General features: G+C 39.6%; 1 protein-coding gene across 2 annotated transcripts in view; it reads right to left on the bottom strand.

The window, feature by feature from the left end:
- The window catches only part of ST7 (suppression of tumorigenicity 7), a 146,830-nt gene that overhangs the window by 27,361 nt on the left and 103,180 nt on the right, over positions 1–16,289 (bottom strand). For both annotated transcript variants that reach the window (XM_040550216.1, XM_040550226.1), the window contains exons 9-10: positions 9,406–9,520; positions 965–1,037 (exon numbers count right to left, since the gene is read on the bottom strand). In XM_040550216.1, the coding sequence (XP_040406150.1) occupies positions 965–1,037; positions 9,406–9,520 (188 nt within the window). The remainder of the gene's footprint in view (positions 1–964; positions 1,038–9,405; positions 9,521–16,289) is intronic.

Here is a 16,289-nt window from a genome sequence, read left to right on the forward strand (position 1 = left end):
CCAAGCTGGAGTCGCTGTGTAGGGAGGAAAGATGTTGCAGTAGGTACTGGCGATCTACAGGATAAAAAGAATGAAAGAAAATTACTTAGATCTTGATGTGTACATACACTTTAAAAGCAAAAACTGTCAGGATGTCAGTCAAGAAAACGGCTTTCCACTCTACTTGCTTTCCAACTTTAGGGAGGCATTTGACCCTCAGGTGCACGGACACAACTCCTGCCTGGGATTTGTGTAAAGGCATCTGAGAGCAGAACTGGGATCTTTGGGCTCCATCTCACAAGGAGCTGAGCACCTTTTTGGAGTGGCCCAGCACCCTCAAGTCCACAGGTATCAAGTAGATGTGCTCAGCACCTTGGAAGGTTGAGACCCAAGAGATAGCCATAACAGGAATGAGCAGATATTTGTGGGTCTAAAAATATGAAATTATCTACCTCTCAGAATCCCTGACATGGTAATGCTAAATCCACCTGCCACTATTTAAGCAGTCTTCTCACAGCATTTGTTAAATGACATTGTTACCAGTGTATCCACATGCATTTATTACCTTTTTGAGGTCAGGTTTATATAAAGTTGAAGAGGTTGAGCCACACAGCACCTTTCAGTTGAATCTTCTTTATACTACCTAGGAAGCCAAGGCTCCCCCAGACAGTATACGTTACAGGATCTTTTAGTTACATCTTCATTATACTAGCTAGGAAGCCAAAGCTCACCCAGATAGTATACATAAATATGAAACAAGAATCGAATTTAGGCTATTTCTCTTTTCTTCTTCCGTAATATTTGAACTGCAATGTTTGATCACTGCAATTTTTCTTCTTAGATATAAATTAATTTTGTGAATTTACTGCAGGACTGAATTCTCCTGCTAACCCAGCAGATTGTTAGGGTGTGGGCTCAGCAGATCACCTAAGAGAAATCTTGAGTTAAATCAGGAATTTTGTTGGAGAGGTTCTTATGCACTTACTTGTCAGAGACAGCTCTGGCTTTGAGCAATGCAGCTGTGTAACATATTGTTGCTGATTTTGGTAAGCTTATATCTGTTGAAAAGAAAGGAAAAAGTGAACATCTGAGCCCTTAAAAGTCTGCAGAAAAAAGTGTTTGATCGATATTTCATCAAAGTATGCATGGGATGCGCAAAATTATTAAGTGAATACAGAGCACATTCTGATCTCAGAACTTGCACTCTCATGTTACATCAATTTTAAATTTCCACCCAAGTAAAATATACAGGCTTTAAAACCTGTGTTAATGACCACAGGAACTGCCATTTAATCATCAACTGGTTCATTAGAGAACTAATTCAAAGAGTGCAATTATGGAGATACAGTGAAAAAAATCATTACATTGTACATAAAAGTAACCTGGAAAATGTGATTTTTTTCCAGTTTATGAAATGTTTAAGAAATAGCTGAGGGCTATCTTATTCCTTCCTCTTGTTTTCACTACAAGCAGTTGTTTAATATGAATACAAGGCAGCTACACAAGTTAAGACAGATATTTAAGTAATAATGGATTTGACATGCAAGCAAACAACTATTAGATTCACTGCAGTTAAAGATCAAGAGTACAATTAAGGTGTTTTGCCTCTTATGGAAATCTTGAACCAAAATGTTCACCAGACAGCCTCGAGCCATTTTATGCTGTCCCAGATATGCAAAGCAGCCATACACCTGACTTAACCCATTGGTTCAACTTTATACCTGTTCTCTACCAGCAGATTGGCACCAAGCATCCAAAGGGTAGAGATAAATGCTGCTTAACAGATTTCATCTATAGATTTGTTCCCCCTCTACAGAGAATTGACTTCCACACTAGTAATCTACCTAGCAGACATATTATCTAGTGACTGAAATATTCCAGCATTAGACTGTAAAGATTACACTTAAATAAAAACAAAACCAAAAACCTAAGGGCTGGATTCTGCATACAGCACACTGTCTACTACCATAAGTAAATCCCAATGAAGTAGTAAGATATAAAAAGCATTATGGCCCAGAAAAAATATACAGCTTCCACTAGTAAATATCAAAAATAAACAGTGCAGTACATACAAGGCACTGGACTACGCCCACTGCAAGAGTGGAGAGTTAATAATTAGACCATTGTTCTCAGAAATTATCTATCCCTCAGTTTGTCATTAAGAGTGAGATGTAGTGAGCATGTTGGATACTCCCCTACAATATATTCCAACTCTGATTTCATTGGATTGTGTAATTGTAGCAAGTAAAGTAATTAAAATCAACGGCATGCAGAACAGACTAAGTGATGCATATCTGAATTGCTACAATAATAGAAGCTAGCTACAAATACACACTTGAGCACACCTTCAGTGACAGGAAGAGAAAATATTTCTATGCACCTCCAATAACCCTGCTTATACCAGGTTCTCCTTAGCATTAGGAGTTAAAAGCCATTTCCAGTAAACAAAAGTGGTGTTCTGCAGAACATACCAGTCTCTGTCCTCTAGTTAAAGGCTTGGTTTCAATCATAAATGGATTGGAAGGTAGAGTATCTTTCTGAATGCAAAAGAAAAACAACAACAACAACAAAACAATGACCTGCAGTCATTTCTGTGGGTTTGATTTGGTCAGTAGAATACCGTATTTTCCTCTGATCCGTATAGTGTTTTTCTGGGCCACCAAGTCATCCTTCTCTCACAGGAAATATTTTCCCTTCCATCAGTTCAAATCTAGCAATGTTTGTTGAGGATTGGACATCTACAAAATTTTGTATGAATGATGCAGAACAAGAGGTAGATCTACTGCTATTCAGAAATCCCTAGAAATTTTCCCATGCAAACTACCCTTATAAAAAAAGAAGCAAGAAGAGAATGCTTGTCCTACTTTGAGTAACAGAGTAAGAGCACTTTAAGGAGCTGAAAACTAGAAGGAATCAAGAGGTCTAGCATATGCAATGGATGCAGCAGAGGAAAACCAGTTGTTATGAAAGCTGCCTGCCTTATTTCAACAAAGGAAGTAGGTATGCCAGCAAAACACAGAATGACAGGAAGAACATGGCATTCTGTCATTAATACACAATCCATGAGGTTAAGCAATGAGACTACTCCACACAACAAAAGTCACACCACATGTGTAATGGCTAGTTTCCACATCAGATCATTGATTCCTGAAGGGTGAATGTTCAGTGGAAGTTACACGGACCAAGCTGTGAGGAGTACAATTCTAGGATAAGAGCTTGAGATATCATACAGTAGGAACTGAGCTTGATGTGAGGTTAAATATACTAAAACAAAACACTACATCACAAAACAAGGTCTTCTACTAGGAAGTAGGTGCTCCTAGGCTGGAAAGAGCTGAGGGAAGTCTGTGCATACAGATTTCAGGATGATGCATTGTAAGGTGCTGGCATCTACACAGGAGGAAAATGTGGCGAGGTGAGGTAAGGCTTAGGTACACCACCTGAGTCATTCCTGCAGAAGCAATGGGATTTTTCAAGAGAATGTTGTGTTCAAATCTCATCACCCATGTTCAAGATCAACAAAAGTAAACAAAAAGACTGTGAATTGGTTTTGTAACAATCCAAATGAAATATGGCTTGAGAGATGATACAACTATTTCCTATGCATACCCACAGAGAACACCAGGAAAGGGGAAGGGCTGTTTAATTGAAGGACAATGTTGGCACAAGAATAAACAGTCCAACATTAAATTTAGGCTGGGGATTAAAAGAAAGTTTTAAGACATGAAGTTTGGAGACAGATTTCCAGGTAGAATAACGGGGCAAACAAAATAGCTAATTTTGTTTAATAGCTTGCTCAGCTCACAGAAAGGGTAATCTGTAGTAAATACATCAGCAGGGAACCTGACTTACCCAGGAGGGCTCTTCCACTACTAGGCTCCTAATAAGCAAGCAGCAATTATTTGAGGATAATACCTACAGTCCCTTGGCAGTAGAAGAAATGCACACAAATGTTCGTGTTTATGTTGCTGTGGAGATAGTGATCACCCTCAGTAGGTCCATGCTGCTTCCCTCCTGCTTTTTGCTTGCCCCATATTAGGCTGTAAGGATTCAGTTCTTCTATATCCTAGCCTGATCACTAAGATACTTTAAAACCTTCATATAATTTAGGCTTCATTTCCTCATCTGGACCTTCATATTTTATAAAACAGCATAAAACAATTATGTCTGGTTATAACTTGAATTTAGCAAGGGAATCAAGTCTAAACTTATCGTAGGAGATAAGTCCTCTGTCAGGAACCAAAGTGAAGGTTTTCACAGATGAGTGTGTCCAGCTCGCTGAGCCATCTGGCAAAATATCTTCACATATACTGTTTCCCACCCTCCTATGATTACTTGTGGAGTTCCCACAATGTGCGAAACTATGCAACTGCTATTCTGTTCTCAAAACTGTCAGGATATTTTTGCTTAGTAAGAACTGATATGACAGTCTAAAAGGGCTCTCCCTTCTTTATTGCTTGTATCTTTAAACAGAATACAAAATAGTTGAAATTTAATTAACAGTCATTTTCTTTGGAGTAGCCCCAGAGAGCTATTGGGAGGGCTGGGAAAGCGAATTCTTACTGGTTATTTGCGTTGCAAGTGATTGCATTTGAGAATGAATTAATGGAGGATGCTATGGATAGGGATTTGCAACCATATTATCACTAATTCTGTGATTTGTGGTATCCAGAGTATGCCATACATCATCTAAATAGATCATGGGATTTCTTATTCTCATAAAATAGCAACTAAACCAAGAAATGATGAATCTGCGTGTAGACTGGTGCAACATCCCCTATCCAAGTCATCAGAAAGCCCTACATGTGAAAACATGGGCATGTTGCAATTCCTTTAGTTATTAATAAATGGGAAATCTAAGTGACTGATCAGAAACTACTCCCTTTTTTGACCCAAAAGGTCTTGTTATTTCCAAGTCAGCAGTGAAGATTCCTACAGGATTAACTTTAGATAGGTGACTAGTCTTATCAACATTAATAGGATCAAAAATATTTGCTGAAATAAGCTGTAGATCTGGGGCCACAATCTGTACAGTAAGATCTTTTCAGTCAAACTGCTAGTTCTTCTGCACACAGCACTGAAGAGAGACTACATTTAAGGTACCAGATTAACTCACATATTTCTAAACATGCAACCTTTAAGGATGCCAACAAACTGGAAAAGTTATGTGAAGACATTAAAAAAAAAAAGATAGAATACAGGATATGCAATGGTTTGGTCTGATTTTCTCTCCCTCAGCCCGTGTATTGACTCCAGTGTTTAAGGGATAGGCCAACACTTGCCTTGTCAGCACAGAACTCCCTCAGTTCTCTGCACCTGCAGACTAGATTATCAACTCGTGCACAGGTGGAAGGAGGAACTGCTTACGGGAAAGACTGAAAGTGGTCTAATACATAAATATGTCCTGGCTGGATCAGTGATGACAGAAGAGAGATGCAGTCATCTATAAAGATACAAACATTGTGGAAGAAAGAGAATTAAGCTGATACAAATGGTTAAAGCGAGAGTAACGGGATGGAATTCAATAATGGAAAATATGAACTGAACATCGGGGGAAAAACACTTTGTCAGAAAGATCTACTGTCCTGTGGTATTATCTCCCACAAGAACAGTCATTGCTTGAGCCCTTTTTCCACAAGACATGGTAGAAAATATGTTGGAGGGAGCAGAACTATGAACACAATGACCTAACGCTTACTTTGTGCTTGTAACACAAAGCAGTTCTGATTTTCTGTAGTTTTGACATTTCTTCCTCACTGGTGGAAGACCCCAAAATCAAACACACTCACTGTGCATGGTAAGGCCTGGGCTTTGGTCCCCTGGTAGGATGGGAAAAACATTTCAGCAAAAACAAAGGGTGTTTAATTTTACTATGAGCACAGCTAGTGCTGCAACTGTTCAGATACGGACATATTTTGAGGGTTACTGCTGGTTGTAAACGTGTCATTGCTGAGATGAACATCGCAGTGACCAGACCTGTGTCAACCCCTTTGATTTGACTGAGTTTAATCCTACACGCATCTAAAGGGGAAGGAACCTTTTCTCCTATAGAAGATTGGAAAGAGCAAGATCAGTACAATTAGTTTAGACAGTTAGTTTAGACTTTTTGTGTTGTTGCACAAGCTGGAGAAACAAACAAAACAAAACAAAACACAGAATCATGTGGAAAAAAAAAAAAAAAAGAGACCAGATGGTATGAACAGACACAGAATTGAGGCAAATATACACAAAAGCCCCAGAGACCATAGCTGAAGACTCCATGTGATTAGTTGATCAATCTACAACTATCTATGAAAGGAATGCCTTTAAGTTAGACTAGACGTTAGGAGGAAATTCTTCACTCAGAGGGTGGTGAGGCACAGGAACAGGTTGCCCAGAAAGGCTGTGGATGCCCCATCCCTGGAGGTGTTCAAGGCCAGGCTGGATGGGGCCCTGGCAAACCTGATTTAGTGGGTAGCATCCCTGCCTATGGCAGAGGGGTTGGAACTAGATGACCTTTGAGGTCCCTTCCAACCCAAGCCATTCTATGATATGATTCTAAGTTCAATGTAAGTAGAATCTACGTATTTCATATGCTGTAAGGACAAGAAGTTGGACACAGGGAGACTGAAGAACGGAGAGTAACTCTGAATGGGATGCATTTTAGAAAACTGAGTTCTCTACATTAACTGTTAACAAAAAAGAATATGATCAATACCCATCCACCATGCACGTTCCAAGACAAAGATGATTGTTTCTAATTAAGTGTCTTTTTTAAAAAAGGTTTGCATTTTGATTTGACACTAATTTAGAGTAGGATTTGTTGAAGTAAGCAATTACCAAATAAAAGTGTAACAGCATAGAGCAGAATGAGACCTTTTGCGTAAGAAAAAAAATCAATCAATCAAAAAATAAAAAACCACCAAACACCTTATTTCTATGTATCATATGGTCTAAATTCTCTCCTCAAGTTAACTCTGAATTCAGGCCTGTCTACAGGGTAACATGGTCCTTCTTCTTTGCAAGGGGTAAGTGAAAGGAGAATCTGTATAAGGTGTTCCTCCTGCAAACCAGAAAGTTTACAGTCTCACTATAAAGTAAGACAGTGACATTTATTACAAAAAAAAAAAAAAAAAGAAACCAAGGAGATCTTCAGGGAGGGATCATTGCATCACTACAACTAAATAAACAGGCCTCCAACCTTTATTAAATTGACTTTCAATTACCAGAAAGGTCTGAGTTTTCACATAGTACCCAGGTTACCAGAGAATAACAACCAAAGGAACTGGCTGCCCAGGGAAGTTAATAAATCATTTGCTCTAAGCATCACAACAAGCAGACCTACTCCACTGAAAAACAATCGATTTAAAAAGTAAGGATATAGGAGCAGATAAACTTTATCTGTTATGAATACCAGAAGCTTATTCCATTAAGAACAGTCTCTTCAGCAGCCATAACTATTTCTGCTGTAAATAACATGGATACATGTCAAATCGGAGCCAAGACTCCTTTTAGAATTCAACAGTATTTAGGTCATCTGCACTCTATTGACAGGCACTGAACTCTGAAACCATAACGATGTAGCTCAGCAACAGTGCATGACTTCCCACTAATGAGGCCCTTTTTCCATGAATAATGAGTATAGACATCAGCTCTGTTGCCAGGTACATAATATAAACACTATTTAACACACAGCTTTTAGTAAAGCAGTGTGTCTGCTTGCAGAGGCTGAGGTTTTGCACAATGCAATCCAACTTTTTAGCCCAGGGTGGGGGCAGGCTGCTCAAGGAAATAATTTGTTCATATGTTATCAAAATACAATAAATCAGGTTTGGTCTCAGTCAAAAAAAGGCAGTGGAGTGGAACCAACAGAAACTGCAGATAGGAAAGTATAAATGAGTTCATTGTTTTATAATCCAATAAATCTTACAACACATGAAGCTGATGAGTTCTAAAATGAGCTGAGACTCCCTGAGATGAGCCTTCTGAGACTCATGAGCTGTAAGAGTCATACTGGTTAAGCCTGTGCTTGTGGAGTCCTTGTGCATACCTAGCATATACACACACACCTTTCTTTATATATGGCAAAAAATGAGTTGAAAATGCATAGGCTCAAACAGATGAAGTAAAAAGAGTTTCATTTTGAAAAGCCACATCTGTTATACTTCTGACCTCAGTTTTGATTATATCAGATGCTTTTGAGACAACAAAATGCACCTTCAAGTTTTAGCATCTTCAAAGTGCCACCATAGTATTGTTTAAACCTAGAGATCAGAGCATCAGTATGCAAAAGCAGAGTTGGCACAGGAGGTTAATATGAGTTTTGGGACGGTTTGATTTAATTCCCTGTTCTGCCACAGGTCTGCTATTTCCCAGAGTTATTAGTAGATAACTACATTAAAGACAAGGATGTGCTGAAGTCCCATGGTGCCTGAAGCCATAGTGAGAAGCTTCTGTTTCCATGGGCTTTTACACTTCTCTGCTTTTTGGCACCCAGGCAAAGAGAACAAAGCTGAACAAAAACGAGACAGAAGCCACAGAGAAAAGCGTAGCTGGAGAAGATGTAAGTGGTAAGACAGGAGTTGTAAAGTGGGTGAGGAGATGTATGATGACCATCACTGCCCTGAAAACCAGACTGGGACAGCTAGTTAGGTGAGGCAGAAAAATGGATTTGGGAGTGAATGGTCCTGGCTGAAACAGGAGTCTCTGGTAGGAACTGGGAGCAAAAGAAAGCTGAAACTGACTGTGCAAAACAGAAGTAGAAGGAAGTTCAGTAGACAAGTGGGACAGAAGATCAACTAGGGACAGGCTGGAAAGAACGCGAAGTTTATTCAAAGACTCAAAGAGAAAGTGGCCAAAGCTCTGTGTTTACGGGTTCCAGTGCCCATACTGGTAGCCATGTATGCAACAGTACCTCAAATGACCTCCATTCACCACTTCAAAAACTTTTGAAGTTACAAGCCTTAAAATCTCTGCTTAAGTAACCCTAGAAAAGCTGTAAGATCTAGTAATTAAGAACATTTTAAAGGCAACAAGATAAAGCTAGAGAAAGAGTTAAGAAATATAAAACTTTAGGCTTTTTCACTGAATTCAGCCATTTGGTTCACGCATACTCAGATCCTTTCTTCACACAAGGTTTGAATAACATGCAATAAAGAGTCTACAGAACCAAAACAGTCATTCTTTAAACATCATCAGAAAGCAAAGAAAACACTGAAGAGCTACGAATAAGTGAATTCCAGTGAATGAAGCAGGGTTTGCAGAAAAAAAACAAAACACAGTATGTAATCTCTGGATTAAGGACTGTGTAAGGGGAGGTATGAAGCTTGTGCAAGTCACCTTAGTTACAATATTTCCTAAACTTTAAAGTTTGACTTTCTAAAGTTTGACCAAAACATTGCTTCTCTGAGTACTGTATAGAAAAAATATAAGTACATATGGACTTACCATCATACTTTGCTAAGACTGCCTGAACATCTGCATATGCTTGCAGTTCCAACAAAGCTTCTAGCAGGTTTTCATGGATATTGAACATGCTGAGCAGAGGAAACTCCTTCATCAACTATAATCAATAACATATGAAAGGGTTAGATTATTAACATGGAAAATGGTTTCATGTTCAAAATGCACCAACACCAAGTTAAAACCCTTCAGTTCCCCACATTCTTGACTCTTTCCCAGAGTTCACTATTATCTCAGAAATTTCTGAGCTCTAAACAGACACTGGGTCAGGTTTCTTGACAAAATATGCTTAGCATAGGATGCATTTAATCATTTAATCAGGTGTACAGGAACAGGAATACTCTAACAAGCCATGTAAAGAAAATCATTCCAGGTCAGCCTTGGTCTATTTGACAATATTAAGTTGGATGTGAAAACTCTGTCAATTAATAAACATACTTTTGAAGATACAGACAAACTGATGAGAACCACCAAATCTTAATCTCGCAAACAGAGAACAGGATGGAAACAAGAATGGTGAAGATTCACCAGGAATTTTAGAAAATAAGAAACAGGTAATACCTGTAGCTTCTTCCCTCTTTAAGGAAGAGGCTCTAACAGGTTATCAGATGTGCAAAGTGCAGAGAAATTCCTCCTTGTACATTAAATTCTTGCCTGGCACACATTAATGTAAGAAATAATCTGTCCTTACGGGATAAGTCTGTCTAAATTTGGCTCTCTGGATAGCACTGACTTTGTTGCAATTTGAGAATTATTAAGTATCAAAAATGCAAGGAGAGGAGTGTTTTGTATAACTGATTATACAAATTTCTGGTGAGAATCATGATCACTGAGACAGCAGCTGATTCATTGAATTTGTGATTATAGTGGGACAGGGATGGTCATAAAGCTCCCAGTTTAAATGAATGGAGCTGAACCTGTGAAGAACACACACAAAAAAGAAACTGTACAGTTTACAGGCTTTCCTCCTCCAGTTTTCCAAAAAAAAATGACCACAGGTCTTGGTGCTTATCTAGATAAAAAAATTGACCATAAAAATAAAAAGTTTAAGTCTTTGCTCATGAAGAAAAATAACTGCAGGTGAAAATTCACATGGCTGGATTCATCAGTTATGGATCCAGCATGGCATCTACTTCTTCTCATTCTTGTCCTTACTGACTGTTGCATATTTAACAGTCGAAGCTACTACTTGGAAGGAAAAAGCATGACAGAATCTAGCCCTATGTAAAAAGTGATTTAAAGTTCAGAATGAACATATTGCAAACAACCCCCTTCAAGGGATTAAGAAAGATTATCCCTCTTCATTGGGAATGAATAATGGCTGGCAGAAAAACCTTCCCTCCACGAGCGAAGAAAAGGGAAGAGCTGCAGCCAGTTACAGACGTACTGTGGCCAGTAAAAGATCCTACTCTGGTTCTGTTTCTCACTGACATCACTCACTGGTTTTTATTTTTTTTTCAGCTTTAATTAGGTTCTGTCAGAGTGATAAACCTTGCCTGAGACAGCAGCAGAAGAAAGGTCACTGTCGGGACTACTAGGCCTCCAAACTGACACATGTTAATGAAGGTTTAATTTGGGAAGGGTTGAAAGTTAAGAAGTCCAACTGAGTCAAAGTGAACTCGGTTGATACTGTGGTTACAAAAATAAAACACCACTAACTAGCCACTCAGCTGTTCTAACACTGACTGTGCACAAATGACAATACATTTGCTATAAATAAAAATAAATAAATAAATAAATAAAAGGAGAGGACATGAGCTCAGTTTTCTGTCATCTCAGGATGGACAACATACAGCTTTTACTGCGAATAATTTTCACAGTACAAATGTGTTTTTTGAGAAGCGTCCCAGATAGTAACGCCACTTAGATGGAAGTGTATTACGACTGGCCATCTTTTAGGCCCCAGAGTGTGGGGAAACACTGGGGAAGAAAAAAAAATGCCACAGAGGTTGCAACATCGGCCTGCTGGATGTTGAGGGCAGGCCAAACACTGCGTCACGCTGAGGAGCAGCGGAGAGCCGAGGGCCAGCTCCCCTCTCCTCCCCAGCAGGCCAGATGGAGGCTGCCTCACGCCCCACACCGAGGGGTAAAGATGGGCACCCTGTCTGTGAGCAGGGGAAGGAGAACGCACCCTCCAGTTCCCCAGGCCCTTACAGCACTGGGCTCTTCTCTGGCCTCCGGTTTAAGGAGACACATGGCTCCCTTTGCACCTAACTATGAATTTCCTGTGATGTTAGAGACTAACGTTGGCCAAGTTGTCCAATGATTAATTTTCATTCTCTTTACATCTTCACTGTAACAGACAAATACTTTCATTTTAGTGCCAACCACACTGCACTTAGAGACAAGACCAAAGGTCTACTGTCATCTTTCTCCATGCCTCAAGACCTCAAGAGACAGCCATCAAATTCAGCACTTGAGGTTTCTCACCAAAGCAACTGTACCTTCTTACCTAAATACTGCTTAGGACTAAAAATTTCATTGTAAAATTCTAATTATTGGACTCTCAGCCAGTATAAAGAGCTGTACTCCTCCGAGCTAAGCTTGCTTTCATACCATATCAAAGCCAACACAACATGGCCATGAATGTATTACCTCACAACACAAGACATTAAACAGATATCAAATACATCATACCAAACACATGCTCACAAGGATTTTACTTTGAACTTGTCAAAATAATTTCTAGTGGCTGCATCAGCCCATATTCTGTTCCAACTGCTCTGCACATTTGGGGAGGAACACATACATACACAGAAAGTGGAACTGCTTCTGTTGAAAGATTCATTAGCTGTACTGAAAATACACAGGAATGACAGCTTTTGCAGATAATTAATAATTTTTAATTGATTAATTTAAAGATAAATAATATTTTGGGAGTACAAGTTTGCAGAAGAAATCTGGAAATAAGTCTGACACAATCAGATATCTTATCACTAGTCCTGGGAGGGCCATATTTCCAGACTCACCCCAGTCCATATTGCAGGGTGTAGTTTCAATGACTTTTTGATGGATATGAAAGAGTGATGATCACAAAAAATGCTTTATGGTACAAGGAAATCCCCGTCTGATTTATTGGATGAGGAACAAGTTATATCTCCCAAAGAACAGTTAAATGAAGAGGACTCCCTTTCCTGAGAAAATTTCCATCATCAGCATTTTGTCATTTAGATCTGATTTTTGAAACATTTTCAAGGAATGTAGTTCTAGCTGCTATATCTGTTTTCCTCCCCGTGATGACATTAACCTCATGCATCAATTAGCAATGATACATTATTTGTGTAGGAGACAGCTTTGAGTTACAGTTTATGACTACGACTAGACCATGGGGCTCAAGTGAATATAGAGGTGGATAAATGAACGATCTTATACATCGCCTGGTGTTGACACATTTATTCTTCATTTGCATTGTGGCTATACAAACGGCCACATATTTTATGGGCAATGCACAACCATTCACTGCTGCTTATATTCATATATTCTCTACAAACACTTTAAAATCAATGTATTCAACTGAATGCATTCATAGATTTGAGAGGTGAGTTCAGCTTACAAAGAAGAAACAACAACAAATAAATGAGAAATTCAGGGGAAATTTACAACCTTAACTTCGAGTCTATCTGTTCCCACTGTGGCTATCCGAAATGGTAAAATCTGCCTCCTAGAAGAGAAATGACTGAAGCTGCCATTTTCTAGGTGCAACTGTCAGCCATCAGCAAAGAATCAAGTGTGCACTATGGATAGCACTGTTAAGTTCACCAGCACTTTGCATAAGCTTCTTTCTGGAACATAACTTGTAATCTGTAAGCACTGTTAACTGAACAAAGTAAAAAGGCAGAACATCAAGCCATTTTTGAGCAGAAATGTAGAAGATCTCATTTCTTAGGGCTTCATTGTATACAGCTAGATTTTCAGATGTCTTAAACTCTGTCTGAAGTTTGCCTTGGGCTTGAGGCATTTGAAACAGAATCACAGAATCGTCTAGGTTGGAAGAGACCTCCAAGATCATCTAGTCCAACCTCTGTCCTAACACTAACAAGACCTCCACTAAACCGTATCACTAAGGACTACATCTAAATGTCTTTTAAAGACCTCCAGGGATGGTGACTCAACCACTTCCCTGGGCAGTCCATTCCAATGCCTAACAACCCTTTCAGTAAAGAAGTTCTTCCTAATATCCAACCTAAACCTCCCCTGGCGCAACTTTAGCCCATTCCCCCTCGTCCTGCCACCAGGCACTTGGGAGAATAGACCAACCCCCACCTCTCTACAGCCTCCTTTAAGGTACCTATAGAGAGCAATGAGGTCTCCCCTGAGCCTCCTCTTCTCCAGGCTAAACAACCCCGGCCCCCTCAGCCGCTCCTCATAAGACTTGTTCTCCAGACCCCTCACCCGCCTCGTTGCCCTTCTCTGGACTCTCTCGAGCACGTCCATGTCCTTCTTGTAGCGAGGGGCCCAAAACTGAACACAGTACTCGAGGTGCGGCCTCACCAGAGCCGAGTACAGGGGGACAATCACCTCCCTAGACCTGCTGGCCACGCTGCTTCTTATACAAGCCAGGATGCTGTTGGCCTTCTTGGCCACCTGAGCACACTGCTGGCTCATATTCAGCTGCCTATCAACCAGTATTCCCAGGTCCTTCTCGGCCAGGCAGCTTTCCAACCACTCCTCTCCCAGCCTGTAGCGCTGCTTGGGGTTGTTGCGCCCCAGGTGCAGGACCCGGCACTTGGCCTTGTTGAACTTCATACAGTTGACCTCAGCCCATCGGTCCAGCCTATCCAGATCCTCCTGCAGAGCCTTCCTTCCCTCATGTCATTGCACATTGGCTCTCTGATGTCTAATAGAATAAACTTCTGGTTAAGTTTTTATCTGGTCAGCTGACTAATATGTTTTTTTTTTCCTGTATTCAGCTACTTTTCCCATGAAAGCTGCAGAAATGTCTTTAACGTTTCCCTTCCTTTGACAAATTTTGTTGAATCTGAATGATGGATCAAATGTTCCTTGTACTGACAAACAGTTGAGACTTGATTTCGTAAGCTTTATTTTCCCAGAAAACCAGGCTAAAAATGATCTAGTAAAGAATATTGTTGTAAACTCCCTAATATTGAAGCTAGATTACTAGCTGTAAAGAAGCTATCTGTCAGCTAACTGAATACAATGGAGCTGATTTGCCAAGCCTGAGAGCAGAAATCACAAACCCCTGGCCAGCTCACCTGGCAAGGAGAGAAGAAATGTTGTCAGCAAACACAGGCTAGCACACAGATAGGCTCCACTTTACACTGTGGGCTGGAACAGGTATAGAATTTAGCTGACATTCCATTTTTAATTTGGCAAATGCAAGTTTAGCTCTAGTGTTCCAAAATATTTACAGATAATGTGTCTTTTATTCAAGGTAGGATTAGCAATTAGACAGTAAAGGAAGAAATATCTTACTGACTATGCAAACTCTAAGGAAATATGCTAGAACATGCAGCCTATATGTTCTCTCTTAATTGGAGGATGAAAGCCTTCGGAGTAAGACTTGAGTTCTTTAAGGAATATAATTATGAAAATGCTGTTATTTGGACTGTGTTGTAAAAATGCACATTCCAGAAGTAAAAAGTATCTTGAAGGAAGATGTGGCATGAAACCAGAAGAACACAAGTTGTTCCAGATGTACATTTACTACTAAATAATTGCATCACATAAAAGTAGTAAGAGAATTATATAATCTTTGATATATCAAAGATCAGCAACTTTATAAAGCATGAAAATAAAGTCATTACTCATAGCCCTCTTCAGGAGAAAACCCTTTATTTACATTATCATGAAGTACTTTGCAGAAACCTTGCCATAGTTTTAGACTTTTAAATGAAATTAAAAGAAGGAAATGATCTAGTAACTCAAAAATGTGCTAGGGGTTTCCAAAGAGGTAGATGAACACAATTAAAAGACATACAAAGCCTCTGAACAAGGACTGATACAAGAGGATTGACAAAAAGGAGCCCAAGTTACCAGCGCCCCTCTAAGACTACATGACTACGTTCTATTTTCTGTCTTAACGGAATCAGAGTGCTGGAAACCCTTGGGTATATACACTGAGTATGACGAAAAATCAGATGCAATTGTCTGTGCTGCATAGGATTTGATAATACATAGTATATGCTCAGCAAGCTGAATATATATTTCGACAAATTGTAAGGAAAACAAAACCTGACGGTGTAGCATAGCTTTAGTACAGGAAGCAAGTATACTGCTCTACAGGATACGTGCTCAGCACAGCCATTTTGTTCCATCTGGGTGTAAATGTCATTAAGTATGTTGGACAAATCTTTTGAGAAGGCCCACATGTTCCACTAGAAAAATGCCTGTTTTCAACACATGCGTAAAAGGCAATCTTTCATTGTAGTCACCTGGCTATTGCAATTTTAAGCACAGTTTATATGAGAAACATTATCATCAGTTTCAGGTTATACACACTGAATTTCTAGTTTTGAGGGTTTTGCACAGGATCACAGGCATGACAGAAAGTGAGGGGTCTGACTCGCAGGTGAAGTGAAAGGACAAACAGCATTGGGGCAATCACAGGAACCTCCATTTTGTTTAAGATCCCATTCAAAGGAAGGATGTCCTCATCTTCCCTCCCCCCAGTTTATCCATACTACACACAGCTGTTACAGAAGAAAACAGATTTGAATATAGAGGCATATGGAAGTGTTTTCATTGTTAAAAGTCAACATTTATCACTTGCTGTTATTGCAGCATTTGTGTGTCGGAACAGGAATTAACTAAAGATCCTTCCCTGTGGTGGAGACTGCAAACATCGCTGCTCATATGAGCAGCGCTTCTCTGAAATTCATGAGGTAGCTCTTGGTCTTCTTGAACTCAGA

Source organism: Cygnus olor, chromosome 1 (genome assembly GCF_009769625.2).
Source record: "Cygnus olor isolate bCygOlo1 chromosome 1, bCygOlo1.pri.v2, whole genome shotgun sequence".
Lineage (NCBI taxonomy): Eukaryota > Metazoa > Chordata > Aves > Anseriformes > Anatidae > Cygnus > Cygnus olor.